At 26.9% G+C, this 19,566-nt stretch overlaps 4 protein-coding genes across 8 annotated transcripts; 1 reads left to right on the top strand and 3 right to left on the bottom strand.

Annotated features, from left to right (window-relative positions):
* Positions 1-942: 942 nt before the first annotated feature.
* LOC134833588 (GTP-binding protein SAR1b) lies at positions 943-4,091 on the bottom strand. The gene is made up of 6 exons (XM_063847952.1): positions 3,983-4,091; positions 3,341-3,429; positions 3,032-3,151; positions 2,904-2,969; positions 1,235-1,470; positions 943-1,173 (listed from the first exon to the last, which is right to left on the bottom strand). The coding sequence occupies exons 2-6, from the start codon at positions 3,381-3,383 to the stop codon at positions 1,057-1,059; spliced, it is 582 nt and encodes a 193-aa protein (XP_063704022.1). The 5' UTR covers positions 3,384-3,429; positions 3,983-4,091; the 3' UTR covers positions 943-1,056.
* Positions 4,092-4,558: 467 nt separating this feature from the next.
* Positions 4,559-15,579, bottom strand: LOC134835582 (pyruvate kinase-like). Of its 3 annotated transcripts, none has more exons than XM_063850465.1 (4): positions 15,423-15,579; positions 7,293-8,685; positions 5,028-5,184; positions 4,559-4,912 (listed from the first exon to the last, which is right to left on the bottom strand). In XM_063850465.1, exons 2-4 carry the CDS (start codon positions 8,683-8,685, stop codon positions 4,900-4,902), a joined length of 1,563 nt encoding a protein of 520 aa, XP_063706535.1. In that variant the 5' UTR covers positions 15,423-15,579; the 3' UTR covers positions 4,559-4,899. The 3 variants fall into 3 exon arrangements, with proteins under 3 accessions (XP_063706535.1, XP_063706536.1, XP_063706534.1); XM_063850466.1 differs by lacking the exon at positions 15,423-15,579 and adding an exon at positions 13,364-13,511; XM_063850464.1 differs by lacking the exon at positions 15,423-15,579 and adding an exon at positions 10,579-11,112.
* LOC134835584 (guanosine-3',5'-bis(diphosphate) 3'-pyrophosphohydrolase MESH1) lies at positions 11,219-17,150 on the top strand. 3 transcript variants are annotated; one of them, XM_063850470.1, is made up of 3 exons: positions 11,219-11,248; positions 16,443-16,931; positions 16,992-17,150. In XM_063850470.1, the coding sequence occupies exons 2-3, from the start codon at positions 16,509-16,511 to the stop codon at positions 17,106-17,108; spliced, it is 540 nt and encodes a 179-aa protein (XP_063706540.1). In that variant the 5' UTR covers positions 11,219-11,248; positions 16,443-16,508; the 3' UTR covers positions 17,109-17,150. The 3 variants fall into 3 exon arrangements, with proteins under 3 accessions (XP_063706540.1, XP_063706538.1, XP_063706539.1); XM_063850468.1 differs by lacking the exon at positions 11,219-11,248 and adding an exon at positions 14,935-15,050; XM_063850469.1 differs by lacking the exon at positions 11,219-11,248 and adding an exon at positions 15,003-15,106.
* LOC134835583 (probable phosphoserine aminotransferase) lies at positions 17,080-19,447 on the bottom strand. Its single transcript, XM_063850467.1, has 4 exons — positions 19,289-19,447; positions 19,011-19,141; positions 18,397-18,936; positions 17,080-17,520 (listed from the first exon to the last, which is right to left on the bottom strand). The coding sequence occupies exons 1-4, from the start codon at positions 19,331-19,333 to the stop codon at positions 17,148-17,150; spliced, it is 1,089 nt and encodes a 362-aa protein (XP_063706537.1). The 5' UTR covers positions 19,334-19,447; the 3' UTR covers positions 17,080-17,147.
* Positions 19,448-19,566: the final 119 nt, after the last annotated feature.

Below are 19,566 nucleotides of genomic sequence, written 5' to 3'. Positions count from 1 at the left end.
TAAAAAATTGAGCAAATTTTTAAATTTTATTAAATATATTTGTTTTAATTTGTATAATTTTTTTGTTAAAAATTTTTGGTTTAAAAAAATAAATTATTTTTAATATTAAGAAATTTTAAACAATTTTTCACAAGAAAATAAAATTTAAAAAAATTCTAATTAATCCAAACCAAGCAATTTTAAGGAAAATATGAATTCTGAAAAAAATCCCCCCAGAGAATAAAAAAATATTTTTTTTTTACCTAAAACCTTTTTTCATGTTTTGTTTCTTCTTTATTTATTTATTTTTTAAAATTTTATTTTTAATCAATCAGAATGTTTGCGATTTTTTTGCAATTATTTTTTAATTATTCCTCATTTTTTTTCTTTATTTATTATTTATTAAAGATGTTTTTTTACATTCTCTTACAAATAATCTGTATAACTTGAAAAAATTGTTCATTAATTTTTAATATTTTTTTTTCTTTAAATTAACAAACTAAATCATCAGTTTAATAATAATACACATCACTTTGCTAAAATTAGCTTAGCAGACACGTAGTTTGAATTATATGTGACATTGTCGGGTTTTTCTTAATGAATAATTATTTGAAGCTAATGATCCTGTCTCTTATAATTATTTTTTTTATTACTTTTTTTTTTTAGATTGGTAGCTAGTTTTTCAAACGTACGTATGTTTCTTACAGAATTTCTCTTAATTTGCTTATGGAATCGTTTTTTTTTTTTTTTTTTTTAATTTATTTTATTAAAATAGACAAATAAAGCGAATTTTGAAAATTAATTATTATAACATTCAGTGACGAACAAAAAAAAATTATTTTTTTCTAAATTAAACGGAAATTCTAACAATATGAGCAAAAAAATATGGAGACGATGTTTTGTCAAAATAAAAAAAAAATTTTTTTGAAGGTTCTCTGAGTAGTTTTTTAGTAGAAAAGTTCCTTTGATGGTAATTAATGGTATCCTTTATTGTTTTTTTTTCATCATTTTTCATAGGTTTTGTTGTGATTTGCTCTCGTGTTCCTTCATTTGCTTGTTTTCGTGTGTTTTTTTGATTTAGTCGATGTATTGCGCTAACCAACGGAAACCTTCGCCATAGCCTTGTCTTTTCAATACGGTGCACATGAACAACTCCAAAGGACGTCCCGGTAACTCAGAACGGGCTGCTTTTGCCTAAAAAAATATTTTTTTCATTAAAATTCGTGAAAAATTAAAAAATTTCTAAAAAACTCACTTTTCCTGTTGTCAATTGGTACAAACCGAAGAAATTTCTCAGTTCATCTTCGCTTGCGGCGCCGGGTTTGTCGATTTTGTTGCCTAATATTAGCACGGGGCAGTTTGACAACGCTTCGTCTGTCAGCAGTGAGTCCAGCTCGTTTTTACTCTCTTGGAATCGACCGCGGTCATAGGCATCGATCAAGAAGACAATTGCATCGACAGCGGGGAAGTAATCTTTCCATACTCGACGAGCTGTGAATGTAGGAGAAAAATATTAATTGAGAGTGTAAACAAAGGTTTTATTACTGCGTCGTTGATTCTTATCAAGAAACTTGTGTAATAATAAAAAAATTTCTTTGTTTAGGACTCGACAATGACTTTTGATTTGTTTTGATGGAAATTTTTAATTTTTTTTTTTAATTAAATAAATTAAATTTCGTCAAAAAATTAATTTTTGAAAGATTTTAATAGAAAAAATTTAAGAAAAAATTACATTTTTGAGTTTATTGAACACAAAATCATTTAAAAAAAAATTTCAAAAAATTTAAAAAATATAATTAAAATTAAATTTTCAGATTTTTAAAAAAAATTGTTATTTACGAGCATCATTTATCAAAAAATTGAACAAAAATTCAAATTTTTATAATTATTCTTAAGAAATTTAAAAAATTTTTTTTTTTCATTTTAAATTTTAGTAATTTTTATGAATTTTATGTCTAAAACCGTTCAAAAAATTAAATTTTTATTTTTTTTTAATTTAACTTAAATTGGTATTTTAAGGGCGTTCAATTTCTTCTAAAAAATTATCAAAAATTATTTAAAAAAAAATAAATTAAAAAATAAATAAATAATAAATTATTTAAAAAATTAAATTTTTGTTCATTTGTTGACAATTAAAAAAAATAATTTTTTAAATAATTTATTATTAATTTTTTTTTAAATAATTTTTAATAATTTTTCAGAAGAAATTGAATAAAATTTTATTTTTTTTTTTAATTTTTTTCTTCTTTTTATGAATTTTTTGAACGAAAAAATAGAAAATTTAATATTTTAATGAAATTTTTGATATTTTTTTTATAAAATTTAGTTGAGAAAATTTTAAAAAAATTCTTAAGTATTAAAAAATAATTTTTTTCTTTAAAAAATTTTCTTTTGAGTCGTAAAATATTTTTTAAAATCATTTTAGAGACAATTAAGACCTCTAAAAAATACTCATGTTTGCAATTTGTCATTAAAATTAGGTTTTCAAGCTATTAAAATTCATTTTTAAATGAAAATTTTAATTCTTGTTTCACAAAATGCATTTTAATAATTATTTTTGATAAATTTTGTTCAAGAGAAAGTCCTTTAATGAATTTTTGTTACAATTTTCATTTAAAAAAACCTCTTGAAAGTTTAATTTTTGAGTTTTTTTGTTAATTCCTGTCCATTACGAGAGCATTTTATTGAATTTTTAAACATCTTAAGGTTTTGTGACTTGAATTTTGTTAAAATTTAATATTTCAAGCCAAATTAGAACTCAAACGAAACCAAAAAATCACTTTTCCGTTCAAAAAATCTCATTCGAAGCAAAATTTTAAATTTTTCTCATTGAAACTTTTCCTTCCAAATCAATTTTTCAATGAAATTTCTTCATTATTACACTAATTTCCTTCAAATCTCCCTCAAAAAGTTCTAAAATTTACCTTGCGTATGGCCTCCAAGATCAAAAGTCGTAAATCTCATGTTGCCAATTGACAATTCCTCGGATGCTGAAAGCAAAATTATTCAAATTTAATAAAAATCTTCAAGAAATTAATCGAAAAAAACTCACTTGGATGCAGTGTCGGGACATGTTGTGCCAGCCGATCATCTTTTAACATGTGTAACAATGTAGTTTTACCTGCATTATCTAGACCTAAGAACAGCAATTTGCCCGATTTCTTCCACAAACCTAATTTAAAGCAAACAAAAATCATAAATTTTCATTTATTTTTTTTTTTTGCAGACAAACAAAAGGTTTATTATTATTTTTGTGGCAATTACTGCCAAAAACACACGCGAGTAAATATTTTTAGACGAAAAGTGTGTGAAAAAAACAAAAATAATAATAATTGTCCTTGAGCGCCGCAGAATTTCTTACCCAAATACCCCAAAATTCCGGTGAACCAATCCCAGATGAACATTTTTTGATAATTTTTGTTGTTATTGTTGACTATGAACTAAATATTCCTGAAAAAATGAGAAAAACGAGACGCATATTAGGAAATTATTGCACAAGAAACCAGTTTTATCAGTAATTATTGAGAGAAGTGATGTAAAAAAATTCAAACATTCCGTCAAGGCCTTCGGCTGCGTGTAATGCGCTACTAACGGTGATGATACCTCGTTCAAGGCGACACGAGACTCGCATCAAGGACCCTTAAAACTCGAAAAAACTCTAAAAATCACGGAAATTTCGATCGCAACGTACGCTTTTGACTTTTAGACCGTGAGTCAGCTAAACGAGAATTGCATATGTTAATGACGTGCATTCGATTTCTTCGCGTAATTTCACTTTTTACGCAGAATTCGACGTAAAAACGACATTTTTGCTCATTAAGACATCATTAAGTCTCGTCTCGGGCACTGATGAAAAGAATTTTGGACACGACTTTTTTTCTCGTCTCTCCCGAATATTGATTCGACGGAAGGGGAAAGATATTTTTCGAGCTTATTTCGCTGCGGAAAGCCTTGAATGATGCTGAATTTTGATGTTGCGGCGATGAAGCGACGGATTTTTTACCTATTTGTGTAAAAATAATGGAAATATAATGCGAATTAACACTAATTATTCAGTTTAAACGCACGACAACTATCTAAGATTGGTAGTGACGTGGATGAGGCGAGTAACTGGATTGCCGGAGAAATGACATTTTGAGGGGAGTGACGGGATTTTGTGTTTACAGTATTTGGCGGAATAAAAAATTCAATATGGCGGATGTTGAAATTTTTAAATAAATTTTTTATTTGAAATTCGTTAAATTTTTGATGAAAATTAAATAATTAGTTTCAGAAAATTTTTAATAAAACATTAGAATTTTTTTTTAAAGAGCAGAAAAAATATTAAATTTAAAATTTTATTTTAAATTAGCTGAAAATATAAGAAATGATCAAATTCTAACCTCAAAAAAGTTTAAAGATCTTACAAGTGGCTAAAATTAAATAAAAAATTTCGTTTTTTTTTTAATTTTTTTTGAGATTTTTTAATTTTCAAGCTTAAGAACCATCAAAAAGACTTACAAAGACATTTTCCGTGATTTTTGATCAATTTCTAACCTAAAAAAGAACATGGAAGCCATTTTTAAGAAAAATCAAAAAATTCTCTTTTTCAACATTTATTAGTTAATTTTTCACATAATTTTATAATAATATATTTTTCGTGTTTGTTTGTTACTTCAGCAACTGCTGGCAGCTGTTGATATTTAAGAGAACTCGGAACTCACTAAAAAAATACAATTTTATCAAACAAAAATAGATAGATAGCCAATAAATACAATAAATATTCATAGAGTTGTCTATATCCTAAGGTTTTTTTTTTATAATTTCTCGAAAAGAAACGATGAGCTTTGCCATTTTTTAGATGTTATTTTTCCAACGATGTTGTTGTTGTTTTATTAGAAGAATTTTTAGGTTAGGTAACTAATTTTTATTTTTATTTATTTATTCGCAGTTTCTGAAAGTATAAAAAAAAAAGAAAAAAAATTGGTTAGATTTTCTTGGATTTTTGACGAGCCATTTCAAGGAGATAAGGGGAGATTTTGTCTAAACAGTCACTTTCGTATACGTACATGATACGCATGGTATTGGTGAAGCCGGAGCCTTGTTTCCATCCGGTAACGATGCAGATTGGATCTCCAGTCTTCAAGAAGCCGCGAGTTTTGCCGAAATCGATGCCATATTTGACGCGAACATCGACGTCTTTTAGCCAGTCATCGAGAGCGGGTTCTGAAATTAAAATGGAAAAATGTAAGTTAAAAGTTTGATTTTTTTGTTTGAGGTTAGATCTTTTATCAGGTTTTATGTTTTTTAAGTTTTGAGGTTAGTTTTCGTAAATTTTTGAATTTTTTCGTTATTTTATGAAATTTCTTATCAACATTTTCATAAAATTTGAGCTTTGAAGGTTAAAAATTTTATAAATTTGTCAAGTTTGAGGTTAGATTTCAAAGCAAACTGAATGAAATCAGAGGGCTCTAATTTATCATTTTTAATCATAACCTTGCCAAAGATCTTCAGGCCTTTTTACTGGATATGGATACGATTCCAGTTGTTGATTGAGGACTAAATCAAAAACTGTGTCACCAACAATTCGGATTTTTTCATTTTATTGAAACTGAAAAAAATTCCTTTGACATGGTTTTTAATTTGAAAACTAAATCAAGAGCAAAACTGTGTCAAAAACTGTGTCAAAGCAATTTTTGTCAAATCTTGCTCCAAATGGATAGAAATTTGTCAGAGGGCTCTAATTTATCATTTTTAATCATTTTGTAACTCAAAACTGCCAAAAAATTGAAACTGAAAAAAATTTTTTTCTTTGACATAGTTTTGTTTTGAAAACTAAATCAAGAGCAAAAAAACTGTGTCAAAAACTGTGTCAAAGCTATTTTTGTCAAATCTTGCTCCAAATGGATAGAAATTTGTCAGAGGGCTCTAATTTATCATTTTTAATCATTGTATAACTCAAAACTGCCAAAAAATTGAAACTGAAAAAAATTTTTTTCTTTGACACAGTTTTGTTTTGAAAACTAAATCAAGAGAAAAACTGTGTCAAAAACTGTGTCAAAGCAATTTTTGTCAAATCTTGCTCCAAATGGATAGAAATTTGTCAGAGGGCTCTAATTTATCATTTTTAATCATTTTATAACTCAAAACTGCCAAAAAATTGAAACTGAAAAAAAATTTTTTATTTTTCATAGTTTTGTTTTAAAAACTAAACATAGTTTTGTTTTCCAAATGGATAGAAATTTGTCAAAACTAATTTATCATTTTTAATCATTTTGCGACCCAAAACTGAAAAAAATTTTTTTCTTTGACATAGTTTTGTTTTAAAAACTAAATCAAGAGAAAAACTATGTCAAAAACTGTGTCAAAGCAATTTTTGTCAAATCTTGCTCCAAATGGATAAAAATTTGTCAGAGGGCTCTAATTTATCATTTTTAATCATTTTATAACTCAAAACTGCCAAAAAATTGAAACTGAAAAAAATTTTTTTCTTTGACATAGTTTTGTTTTAAAAACTAAATCAAGAGCAAAAAAACTATGTCAAAAACTGTGTCAAAGCAATTTTTGTCAAATCTTGCTCCAAATGGATAGAAATTTGTCAGAGGGCTCTAATTTATCATTTTTAATCATTTTATAACTCAAAACTGCCAAAAAATTGAAACTGAAAAAAATTTTTTTTTTGACATAGTTTTTGAATTCTTAACTTTAAAAAACTGTCAAATTTCTTGTTTTAAAAACTAAATCAAGAGAAAAACTTTGTCAAAAACTGTGTCTAATTTTTGTCAAATTTGCTCCAAATGGATAGAAATCATTTTTTCCAAATGGATAGAAATCAGAGGGCTCTAATTTATCATTTTTAATCATTTTGTAACTCAAAACTGCCAAAAAATTGAAACTGAAAAAAAATTTTTTCCTTTGACATAGTTTTGTTTTGAAAACTAAATCAAGAGCAAAACTAAATCAAAAACTGTGTCAAAGCAATTTTTGTCAAATCTTGCTCCAAATGGATAAAAATTTATCAGAGGGGCTTTTTTAGAAATTTTTAGTTATATTTTTTTTTATTTTTATCAATTCTTAACTTTACGATTGAAAACTTTATGAATTCTTAACTTCATTAATTAATCATTAATTTTTAACTTTGAGGTTAGAATTTTGATCAAATTCTTAATTTTGAGGTTAGTTTTTAATCAATTTTATTTTTTTTAGGTTAGAACTTTTAACTTTGGCGCTATAATTTTTAATTTTTGAGGTTAGATATTTTTCAACTGCTAAATTTTTGATATATGTTGAACTTTTAGGTTAGAATTTTTAAATGCAAATAATTTTCAACGTACCTTTGTAGATAATTGGTAAAATTCCGCGGTATAAATGACATTGTCTGGCGGTTTGTGGGAAACGAGTAACAGCAATGATGGGGCAACGTGGGCGATATTTGGAGATCAAGTGCGCCGAACGTCCCGAAGTTGTAATCACGATGATCGCACAAGCTTGTGCCTTTGCAGCGCCCTCTACAGCAGCAATAGCAGTTGAATGTGTCGCATCGACAGGCGTTGGCGTATTCAGAACCAAATCACGGAACAAATCCTTATGCCATAACGCAGCTTCAGCTTCCTTGCAAGTTTTCGCCATCGTCAAGATACATTCCAACGGATAATCGCCCTTTGCTGTCTCGCCCGACAACATTGTGCAATCAGCGCCATCTAACACGGCATTTGCAACGTCCGAAATTTCCGCACGTGTCGCACGTGGTTTCTTGATCATCGACTCGAGCATTTGCGTGGCGCAAATTCCGGGTTTGCCTTGTTTATTGCAACGCGCGATCATGGCTTTTTGCGCCAAAAAGACCTTTTCTGGCGGGATTTCGATACCCAAATCGCCGCGAGCGACCATAATGCCATCTGTAACGGCAATGATCTCATCCAAGTTCTTCATGCCTTGTTGATTCTCGATTTTCGAGATGATCTTGATGTTTTTGCCTTCTTCGCCCAAAATGCGACGAATTTCGTAGATGGCAGCAGCATCACGGATGAACGAAGCGAAAATCATGTCGACGCCTTGTTCAATGCCAAATTTGAAGTCACTCTTGTCCTTTTCCGAAACAGCGGGCAAATCGACAGGAACTCCGGGCAAATTGACGCCTTTGCGAGATCCCAAAATGCCGCCATTTTCGATTTCGCAAACGAGCGTATCGGCAGTCTTGGACTTGCAAATGAGCGAAATTAAACCGTCGTCGACGAAAATGCGATTTCCGGGTTGCACGACGTTCGTGATGTTCTTGTAGTCGACGTAAACTTGATCCTTGCTGCCGTCGTTCTCGGCATCCTTGTTCGTTGTCAACTTGATCGTTTCGCCGCGTTTCAATTCGACTTCAGCAGTGCCGCTGCCCGCGAGCAATCCTGTACGGATTTCGGGCCCTTTCGTATCCAAGGCAATGGCGAGCGGATATTCCATGCCAATTTCCGCCGAATACATTTCCACGGCTTTGCGGATGTTGGCGATCGTTTCGGCATGATATTCGTGCGAACCGTGCGAAAAGTTCAAACGGGCGATGTTCATGCCGGTTTTCATCATTTTAACCAACATCTCGGGGTCTTTGGAGGCGGGCCCGATTGTGCAAATGATGCCCGTTTGACGAACGAGCGGAGCGTTGGAGTCGATATCCAACTTGCACATGTGCTCCAAATGGGAGTTTGCTTCGGCAGCTTTCATTTGTCCAAATTTACTCATCTACGGGAGAGAAATAAAGAGAAAAAAATATTAAAATTTGTTAAAAAGTGTCAAAATTTTATAAAAAGTGCTTTAAATATTTAAAAATTTGATAAATTTACTTCAGAATTGATAAAAATTCGTTAAAAAATCACTCAAACAGACTCAAAATTTAAAATTTCTTCAAATATTTACTCAAAATAAATAAAAAAGTGTTTAATTTATTGAAAAAATATTTTAGAATTGAAAAAGAATAAAACCTTTTCGAAAATTAATGAAATAAATTAAAATTAATTTAATTTGAACTGAATTTTTTAACTACATTTAAAAAAAAATTTCATAATATTCAAAGCTCTCATAAAATCATCAAAAAAGTGATAAAAAAAATTTAAAATTTTTTAAAAAATATATGAGTTGATAAAATTTATTTTAAAATTAAAAAAATTGCTTCATAAAATTTCATTTTGGTAAGTAAATTTAAGTAAAATGATAAAAATTAAATTAAAAATTACTCAAATCTTTATAATTTGAACCAAAATGACAAATTAAAATTCAAGTTGTAAAAATAAAATTTTAAAAAAAATTATTAAATTTAATGAAATATAAGACTTTAAAAAAATTAAATTAAATAATTCATAAAAATTGTTCCAAAATTAAATTTCCTTGACAACTATCAATAATAGAAAAAATACTCATTTTGATGGATTTTTTTAAAAATTTTCTCAGTAATTTTTTTTTTATTAATAATTAATTTTTTTTAATTGAAATTTATTTTCAATTAAAAATTTATTATTTAATAATAAAAAAATAATTATTTTTTTGTAAAAAAAATAATGAAATTAATGATTTAAATAAATTTAATTTAAATAATTTGTTTAAAAATTATCAATAAAAAAATTGAAATGCGGTAAAAATATTTAAAAAAAATATTTATTAAAATTTATTAATTATTCATAATTTTATTAAAAAATTATTAAATTTAATGAAATGAAAGAATTTAAACAAATTTAATTAAATAATTAATAAAAAATTGTTCAAAAAATTGTATTTCCTTGAAAATTAAAAAAAAAATTAAGAAAATAATTTTCATAAAATAATTAATTTTTTTTTTATCGAAAAATTTATTTTTTAAAAATTTTCTCGATAATTTTTTTTATTTAATAAATTATTAATTGAAATTAATTTATTATTTGACCATGAAAAAATTAAATTAAAAAAAAATAAATTTAATTTAATATTTTTTTAGTTAAAAAAATTAATTAAATTAATTATTTAAATAAATAATTTTAAATCAAATAATTAATAAATTTATTAAACTTAAAAAGTGTTAAAAAATTATATTTCATTTAAAATTAAAAATAAAATTATTTAAAAAAAATTTTTTCATAGAAAAAAATATCATAAGAAAATTAAGATTCTTGAAAAAATTGAATGAAAATTTAATTTCTGATAAAAGATCGTCAACATCAACACTCGCTCACAATGCGACACAATGATTACACAATCGACCTAACAAAAACTTTTCAAATAGCGGTCACGATCCAAACAGACTCTATTTATTTTTATCTTCACACAAGGAACGCGTTAACCTGTACAACACACGACACACTGAGACACGAAAAAATTTTCCGGTTTTACTCGATTTTTCTTGTTTTTCACTTCACTTCGTCGACCTTTGGCAAGGTTATTCTGTCATTCAGGACAACTTTTCGTCGTCTTCAGGTAATTTTATGACCTTTTTCTGCACTTTTCGCGTATCGCAGGTACGTCGATGCAAGTTTTTGTTACATAATAACTTAAAATTTTTCTTTATTGATTTTTTTTTAGCGTAACTGAAGTCCAAGGACGTCGTAATTTACGCGATTGTTGAAGAAATTAACACGCTGCGGGAGGAAATTAGGGAAAAATTATTACCGAAGTGTCGGGTTTGTCATAATCTGAAACCCAAACCATCATGCCTTGGTTGGTGTGAACGGGTCGACGTGAAAAAAGAAGTCTTGACGACTTTTTGCTGCAACTTTTGGCTGTTTCACTTGTTTTTAACTCAACCGCACCGCTTCGACCAGCACGGATGTCACTTGCGAGCGAACTGAAACTCTTGCCTTGCACGAAAAACGATAAAAATTGTCTCCGAAACGAGGGAAATTTTCTCAAATGCTTTCCACAATTTGAGAAACGACAAATTCTCTCCGTAAAAATGTTGCTAGACAACGAAAAATGTTTCGGTAACGATGCAAAAGTGACGTTTGACACGGAAAAATTCAACTTTGGAGCGAGAAATGACGTTAAAGCAACGGATTGTTTGATTGACAACGACTCGGGCAGTGACTTGCGACTGAAAAGGCGACACGTTATTGACTGAATTGATTTTTTATCGCAGTTGCATTTCCTCGGTAAGCGATAAAAAATTATTCTCTCGAAAATTTGTGACATTTTCTCTCGTGCAGCGCGAGATTTTGTCACGCGGCGATAAAATTTTTGACAGTAAAGGGAAGAATTTTCACGAAAAATGTTCTGAACTGAAGCGAAACAAGAGACTGTCACGGAATTCGTCAAAAAATTTACATTTTCTCTGCATTTTCACGTGAGTCAAGTGAGATAATAATTATTAGAACAAGAGAAATTGTTGGATGAACAGAAAATCGAGTATCGTAAAATGTGCAGTGACCTTGAATTCGTAACACAAATGCACTTTTCTCAGCTGAGCACTGTGATGAGTGATTTTGCGCACAAAATCTTAACGATTTAACGGATTTTTTGGAACATCTGTGTGCGGAAAATTGTTGAATGGAAAAAAAAAGTTAAAGAAAATTCAGATTTTTAAGAAATTTTTTGATTTTTATCACAAAGCAAGAATTGAATTAAAAAAAAATTATGTATTTGTTGCTTTGAGACTTAAAATTGAAAAATTTAAGATAAAATTTAATTTTTTTTTCATAAATTAAAATTATTTTTTTTTAAATAATTTGTAAATGTTCAATTTAATTTTTTACAAATAACTTATTTAAAAAAAAAATAATTTTAATTTATAAAAAAAAAATTAAATTTTATTTTTGCTTAAAAATGCTTTTAAAAAATTAAAAAAAAAAAAAATTAATTTTTTAATATAAGACATATTTTTGATAATTTTTATTAATTAATTTCTTTTTTTTTTAATTTCTTTTAAACATTTTTATTTTTTAAAAATTAATTTTTTAATTAAATAATTAATTATTATTTTAAAAATGAAAAATTTTAAACTTGAAAATTTATTTTTAAATAAATTTTTCGAAAAAAATTAAAAACAGTAAAAATTAAAAATTAAATTTATTAAATTAATTTTAAAATTAAATAAAATTAATTTTCATAAAATAATTAAATTAAATAATTAAATAATTAAATTAATAAAATTAATTGAATTTTTAATTATTTTTTTTACTTTAAATTTTTAATTTTTTTCGAAAAATTTATTTAAAAATTAAAATAAATTTTCAAGTTTAAAGTTTTTATTTTTAAGAATTATTATTTTAATTAAAATTTAATAATTTTTTTTATTATAAATTTTAAAATTATTCGTTTTGTAAAATTTCAGCAAATTTTATAATTTTCAACTAAAAATTAATTAAAATTTAAAATGACAAAAAAATAAATTTTTTAACTATTTTTGACAATTTCTTCTAAAAATTATCAAAATTTTCATTGAAATTCTAAAAAATCAAAAACACTTGATTAAATTTATGTTTTAATTTTAAATTGAACCGCAAAAAATCATTTTAATTGAATTGAACATAAAAAAATTGTCACAACGATAACCTTTAACACTTTAATTTTTAATTCAATCAATAGAACACAATTTAATAATCGTTCAGAATCTCTCAAATTAATTTTTTTCAACCGGCCGGCATATGATTTCATCATCGCTTGAACAAACATCGTACTTTGTGACGAAATTCACATAAAAAACATATGATTCGCAAACCAGTTTTTAAATGTCTGGCACGATTTTTTGTCTAAAACCGTTTAAAATTCATGAATTGCTTCGCCAGACAACGAAATTTTTTTTTAAAAATTAATTTCTTATTAGAAACTTGATTTTTTTAAAAAATGATGCAATTTAGTGATAATAATTTTTAAAAAAGTGAACATTGTGTATGAAAAAGCCCCTTTTTATATGAAATTTCAATGGAAAATACGGAAATGATGACGTAATAATTTTTTCTCTCACGATTTTCATCACTTTGAGAGAATGAGAGAGTTTTATTTTTCATGAAATCTCTCATTTTCTCCTCGAGAAACATGAAAAAAAATTATTACGTATCAATCGAAAGTGAAATGAACTCAAAAATAAACAAATTTCGTTGATATTCAGTGAGACTCACAAAGCACCTGAGTCACTTGACACTTCTATTAACACAATTCACGTCGGACAATCAATTTACACTTTTGTTCACGGAAACACAGAACTCGGCTCTGAATCGTACGAGCTTTGACATTTAAATAACCTCTAAGTGCTCCGCGATGACTTTTCATGCACTTTGCTTTATTTACAAATTTCATTGAAAAATTTCTTGTTTTGCGATTAAAACACGAGACACGAGACTACTTTGTTTCCGAAATGGATTTTTTTGACGTCAAAACTGATAATAAATTGCTTTATCGCTTAAAATCACTCAAAAATTTGATTTATTACGCGAACTTTTGATTAAATGTGATTTCTAACCTTTTCTTTTCTTTATAAGTTAATTCAATTCAATCACAATTTTGCTTTGTTAATGAAGAAATTTTTTCACTTTTTTCTCTTTAAATATAATTGAGACCTTATCTCGAGTTGTGTAATTTATCTGTTCAAGCCAGAAAGTAAACTGAACATGGAAATCATTCTATGGAGAGGTAGGTCTTACGTTACTACGAACAATAAGTAACTACTACTGGAGTATTGAATATCGTATGATATGCGAATTCCCGTTGGAAATGTTACTGTCTATAGAAATGCGCAGCCGGCGTTTGGATTGCGAAAGACTGGAAATGGATTTGGTTGTGTTAGTTTTGAATTTTGGAGTTGTGAAGAGAAGTGTTGAGATAAAAATTTAAAAAAAAATTTTTTTTAGAAAATTTTTAAACAGGTATTTAAAATTTTTTTTTACAACTTTTAAAGAAACTAATTTGAAAAAAAAAATAATTTAAGAAAAATTTAAAAAAAAAAATTAAATTAATTTTTTAAAAAATTAATTTATAAAATAAAAATAATTTTTATAAAATTTTAATTAATATCTAACCATTTTATTTTAATTTTCTCTTAATATTTATTAATTATTTTTTATATATTTAAAATTTCTAAATTTTCAGGTTAAACTAATATTTTCAGAACCTTTTCTGAATTTTAAAGTTTATGACTTTTTATGAAATACTATATCGAAAGAATTTTGGGCATTGACAGGAACTCCAGTTCATAACCGCATGAATGATCGAAACGTACAAGATATAGATTAATAAAAAGTACTGTGCCCTTTAAAATTCAGATCGTATAAGTTTAGAGATGAAATCAAAAGACTTATTGAAACTCACAGAACACTTAAGTTAAGCCACAACTGAGGAAAAACAAAACAATATTGATGTGTCAAGGACTATCTCTATAAAGGAAAATATAAAAATGCAAAAATTGTCCGATTCACAAACAAGGCAAGGTGTTGACATTCCATACTAATTTGTTACTTTTTAAAGAACAAATGACGAATTCATGAAAGTAAACAATATCTAACTCACAAAATACAAGAAGGTACATGTCAATATCAAAAGTATAAAAATGGAGAAAAGTTCCAACTGAAGAAATAACAACTTAGTTTGATATAAAACAGAGATACTTTGGCTTCGTTAATTGTTTTTTCTTTTTGACAAACTCTAAAAAATGGATATTATTCAAAATACCTCTGACATGAAAAAAATATTTTACTGAGAAAATAAATAAGAAAATGAAAATATTTTTAATGAGACATTTTCAACTTTTTAATTTCATGTTGAAAGATACTTTTGGATTTAGAAATAATGTTGAAAAAAAAGTCAACACATTTTTAATAGGTATATTAAAAATATTTAAATATGTGAATTTTAGTAATTTTTTTAATTTTTAAAAGAAAAAAATAATGTTTTTATCTAAAAATTAAAATATTCTTAAAATTTTTTCATAAAGTAAGTTCAATTAAAATGTTAAGAAATCTATAACGAAAAGAAGAAACAAAAGAAGTCAAACGCACGCTCCCAACTCCCCTTATTAAATAACAACAAATGCCATACGTGTAATCAAGTAAATATGACTAAAGACAAAAAATTATCAAATTAACGCTGTTGAATAGTAATTCTTCGCAACTCACGACAATAGAAAGCTCAATATTTACTCGGATCAGTTTCACGTAAGATTTTTATTGCCTAAAATTGTTCAAAAAGTTGCACCGAAGGTCACGAAAAGGTGATTCACATTTGACACAATTGCCTACGCTGCCTATGCGCTACGCATGCCTCGTGATTTTTAAATCAAATTCAGTTATTTATCAACTTTTTGACCTTGCAAAATTGCAATGTTTGAGTTCTACAATGTTTCGCGGAATATTTCGTCATGACAGAAACGTGAATGCTCTTATCAATTATTATGAAAAAAAATATGGATTTTATAACTTTTTCCTTATTTTTGACACGCACTGATAGTACGATTTTTATGATTTTTTAAGAATTTTTTTTTTCGAAAGATGACGCATTTACTTAAAATTTAAAAAAATAATACTTACACACTAATTCTCACAAAAAATGATAAAATTGTTGTTCGTTCGATAAAATTGTAAAAGTTCGGTAATAATAATTTTTATGAGTCGCGATCAAGTTTTATAATTTTATTAAAAGCAAACACACAACCAGACACGATCACGATTAATAGTAGACTGAGCAATAAACATTTACGAAAGACGAAAAATAAGCAATTAAACTGGAATGAAATGTCAATCGTATCTGTCGATGATTTGCACTGCAAGGAGATAATAACCGAGGATTTTTATGCAATTTTTCGATTAAAAGCAAAAAAAATTCTTAAAATTATTAAATTTAAAAAAAAAACTTGTACAAAATATCTTTAAGAGACTTTAAAAAATTAATTTTAAAATTTTGAAAAAATTTAATTTTTTAAATTTAAAAAAAATTATTTTGAAATTTTAAAAAAATTATTTTCAAATTTAAAATAAATTATTTTCAAATTTTAAAAACAAATAAAATTTCACATTTAAAAAAAAATAAAATTTTCTGAGGTTTTTTGATTAAAATTGAAAGAAAAATTAATTAATTAAGAATTCTTCAAATTTAATTTTTTTTATTTAATTTTTTTACTTTTTTCGTAAAATATTTTTTTATAGTTTCTGAATAGATTAAAATTATTTTTTTAATTCTTGAAATTATAAATCTTTCAAAATAAATTAATTTTTAAAATATATTTTAATTTTAATGTCAAAATTTAAGCATTTAAAGAAATCAAAAGAAAATTAATTAAAATAAAAAAATAAAAAAAAAAATAAAAATTTTAATATTGAAAAAAAAATAATATTTAAATTTTTAATTAAATTTTTTTAACTTAAAAAACTCAAACTTTAAAAAATAAAAATATGAGAAAATATTTTAATTTTTTTTTAAATATTTTAAAAATTAAAATTTAATAAATTTAACGAAATTTTATTTAATTTTAAGTCAAAAATTTCAAGAACGCCCTGTACGTTTCTTATCAATTCCTCTCTAAAATATTTTTATTTTTTATTTCATTACAGAATTCATCTCAAAATTCAACTAAATTACTCTAAATTCCTTCAATTACCTCGAAAACTCATCAAAAAATGACTGAAGAAGCCCTCAAACTGTACACAAAATGCATCAACTTTGCTGCCATCAAACATCGCGATCAACGACGCTTAGATTCAACGGAAACTCCTTACATCAATCACCCGATTGGCGTCGCACAAATTCTCGCTTCTGAGGGAAACATCACAGACTTAAATGTTCTCATGGCGGCAATTCTGCACGACACTGTCGAAGACACAGAAACGACTTTTGACGAGATCGAGAACGAATTTGGACCAAAAATCCGAGAAATTGTCGCTGAAGTCACCGATGACAAGTCTCTGCCGAAGATGGAGCGGAAAAGATTGCAAATTGAACATGCCTTGACCTCGAGTCGTGATGCGAAATTAGTGAAATTGGCAGATAAATTGTACAATTTGAGGGATTTGCAACGAGAATTGCCCAAAAAATGGACTGAAGTAATTTTTTCACGGCAAAAAATCGATTTTTTGTTAAATTTTTAATTTTTTTTCTTTCAGGAACGTCGTTTGGAATATTTTAAATGGGCAAAAAATGTCGTCGATAATCTCCGTGGCACAAACCAAGCGATGGAAGATGCTCTAGATGTGATTTTTAAAAAGGAAGGCGTTTATTAAAAGCAATTGGAATGTTCAAAAAATAAATTTTTGTACGACTTATTGATGTTTTTGTTGGAATTCCGTCATGTACTTTGCAAGAGCTTCAGTTTCTGCGACAGTTACGGCGTTGTACAATGAGGCACGAATGCCTCCAACTGAGCGATGTCCCTTTAATTGCATCATTCCCAAAGCTTCGGCGCCTTTTAAGAATTCCTTTTCCAAGTCGTCGTTTCCTTTGCCGTCTTTGCAAACTCTGAACGGAACATTCATTCGACTGCGACTTTTGACGTCGATTGGGCACGAATAAAAACCGTTTGAGTTGTCGATGGTTTTGTAGATTAATTGGGATTTTGTGAGGGCATTTTGGTTCATTGCTTCGACGCCGCCTTTGCGTTTGATCCATTCGAAAACGCGACCCATGACGTGAATTCTAAAAAATAATTAAAAAAAAAAATTAGAAATAATTTTAAATTTTTGAAAAAAAAAAATTAAAAAAAAATTAAATTTAAAAAAAAATATTTTTGCGAAAATTTGCTCAGCAAAATTAAAAAATTGACTTATAATTTAAAAAAATTAAAAAAAAGTTTTAAATTAAAATTTTTAAGTTTTTTACGAATATTTTTAAAGTTTTATAATTTTTTAGAATTTTAAACGATTTTTTTTTAAATTTTTAGATAATTTTTTTTGATTGATAAAAAGAAATATTAATTTTTTTATTTCATTTAAAATTTTTGAGTTTTTCTAAATTTTACGTTTTTTTTTAAATTTTTTTTTATTTAAAATTTTAATTTCTGAATTTTTCTCAAAGAGTAAATTCTTAAATTTTTGATGATTTCTATAAAATTCAAAATTTTTGAAAATTTTTGATCATAAATTTTTTTTTTTGAAATTTTAAAAATTTTCGAATTTTTTAAATTTTAAAACATTTTAATTTTTTCTTTTAAATTTTTACATTTTTAATTAAATTTTCAATAATTTTTTAATTTTTTCTAAAATTTTCAATTTTTTTTTTGATAAAAAATTTTTTATTGAAATTTAATTAAAAAATTAAAATTTTTCTTATTTAAAATAAAATTTTAAAATTATTTTTTTTGGATTTTTAAAATTTTTAAATTATTTTTAAAATTTTCTTTTTATTTTAATTTTTTAAAAAAAATTAATTAATTTTTTTTTTCAAATTTTTTGAGTTTTTTTTATTAATATTTGATCAATTAAATTTTAAAAATTTATTTGTAGAATTTTTTTCTGATTTTCTGATTTCTATTCAATTTTTTCGAAATTCATCTAAAAAAATTTAAAAACTTACATAAAAGTTGGCGGCGTATTATGAATCGAATTATCCTTCGCCGTAACCGTAAAATCCATCACACTCGGCGTAATAGGCAGTGCTTGTCCCAATAAATCCTCTCTCACAATAACCAACGTAATGCCCGCTGGACCGATATTTTTCTGCGCTCCGGCGAACAAAACCCCGAATTTCGACACATCGACCTTCCTCGAGAGCGCATTTGACGACATATCGCACACAAGAGGCACTTTAACGTCAGGCACAAATCCAAATTCGACTCCGTGAACTGTCTCGTTGTCGCAATAATAGAAATACGAAGCATTTGGATCCGTTTTCCACGTCGATGGATCAGGAACTCCCGTAAAAACGTCAGTTTTGGGCACAACGAGGTTCACTTTTCCGTATTTCGTTGCTTCTTTGGCGGCTTTTGATGACCATGATCCCGTCACGAGGTAATCGGCAGTGCCTGTGCGTCCCATAAGGTTCATGCAAACCGCAGCGAAGAGTCCCGTGCCGCCTCCTTGCATCAAAAGGACCTTGTAATTGTCGGGAATGTTGCTGTTTTTGAGGATTTTTGAAGAAATTTCGTTAAAAAATTGATTTTTAAGATGAAAAAAGGGGAAAAATCTTACATCAAATCCCTCACAGCTTGAATCGTGTCATTGTGAATCTTGTTATAATGTCCTCCGCGATGCGACATCTCCATAACGCTCATCCCAGAATCGCCATAATTCAGGAAAGACTCTTTAACTTCAGCTAAAACCTGAAAAATTACAAAAAAATTATTTCAATCTGCTGTCAAGACGACTTCTTATCAATTAATCCAAACCAAGCACTATTGGCAACTACTTCAATTGCTCGTTAGCAACTAATTAAGAACAAAAATTTATAAAAATTAAAAAATTTTTACCTCTTCCGGCAATTTTGCGGGACCTGCTCCAAAATTAATGACCATTTTTTCGAAAAAATCTCTTCAAATCGACAAAAAATTCAAAATTTCTTTAAAAAAATTAAATTTTTCGAACCTTTCTCCGCGAAATTCAATCCGATACTGACCAACACACAGAAAACGATCGAGAAACGGGCGAGACAGAATTTAAATTCACTTAATGAAGACACTAATACAGGCAAAAGTCGATTTGATTACCGGTTTCGATGCACTTCGATGTGTGTTTGCGAATGTTTAGA

Source organism: Culicoides brevitarsis, chromosome 3, assembly GCF_036172545.1.
Source record: "Culicoides brevitarsis isolate CSIRO-B50_1 chromosome 3, AGI_CSIRO_Cbre_v1, whole genome shotgun sequence".
Lineage (NCBI taxonomy): Eukaryota > Metazoa > Arthropoda > Insecta > Diptera > Ceratopogonidae > Culicoides > Culicoides brevitarsis.
This window is presented reverse-complemented; position numbering and strand designations above follow the sequence as displayed.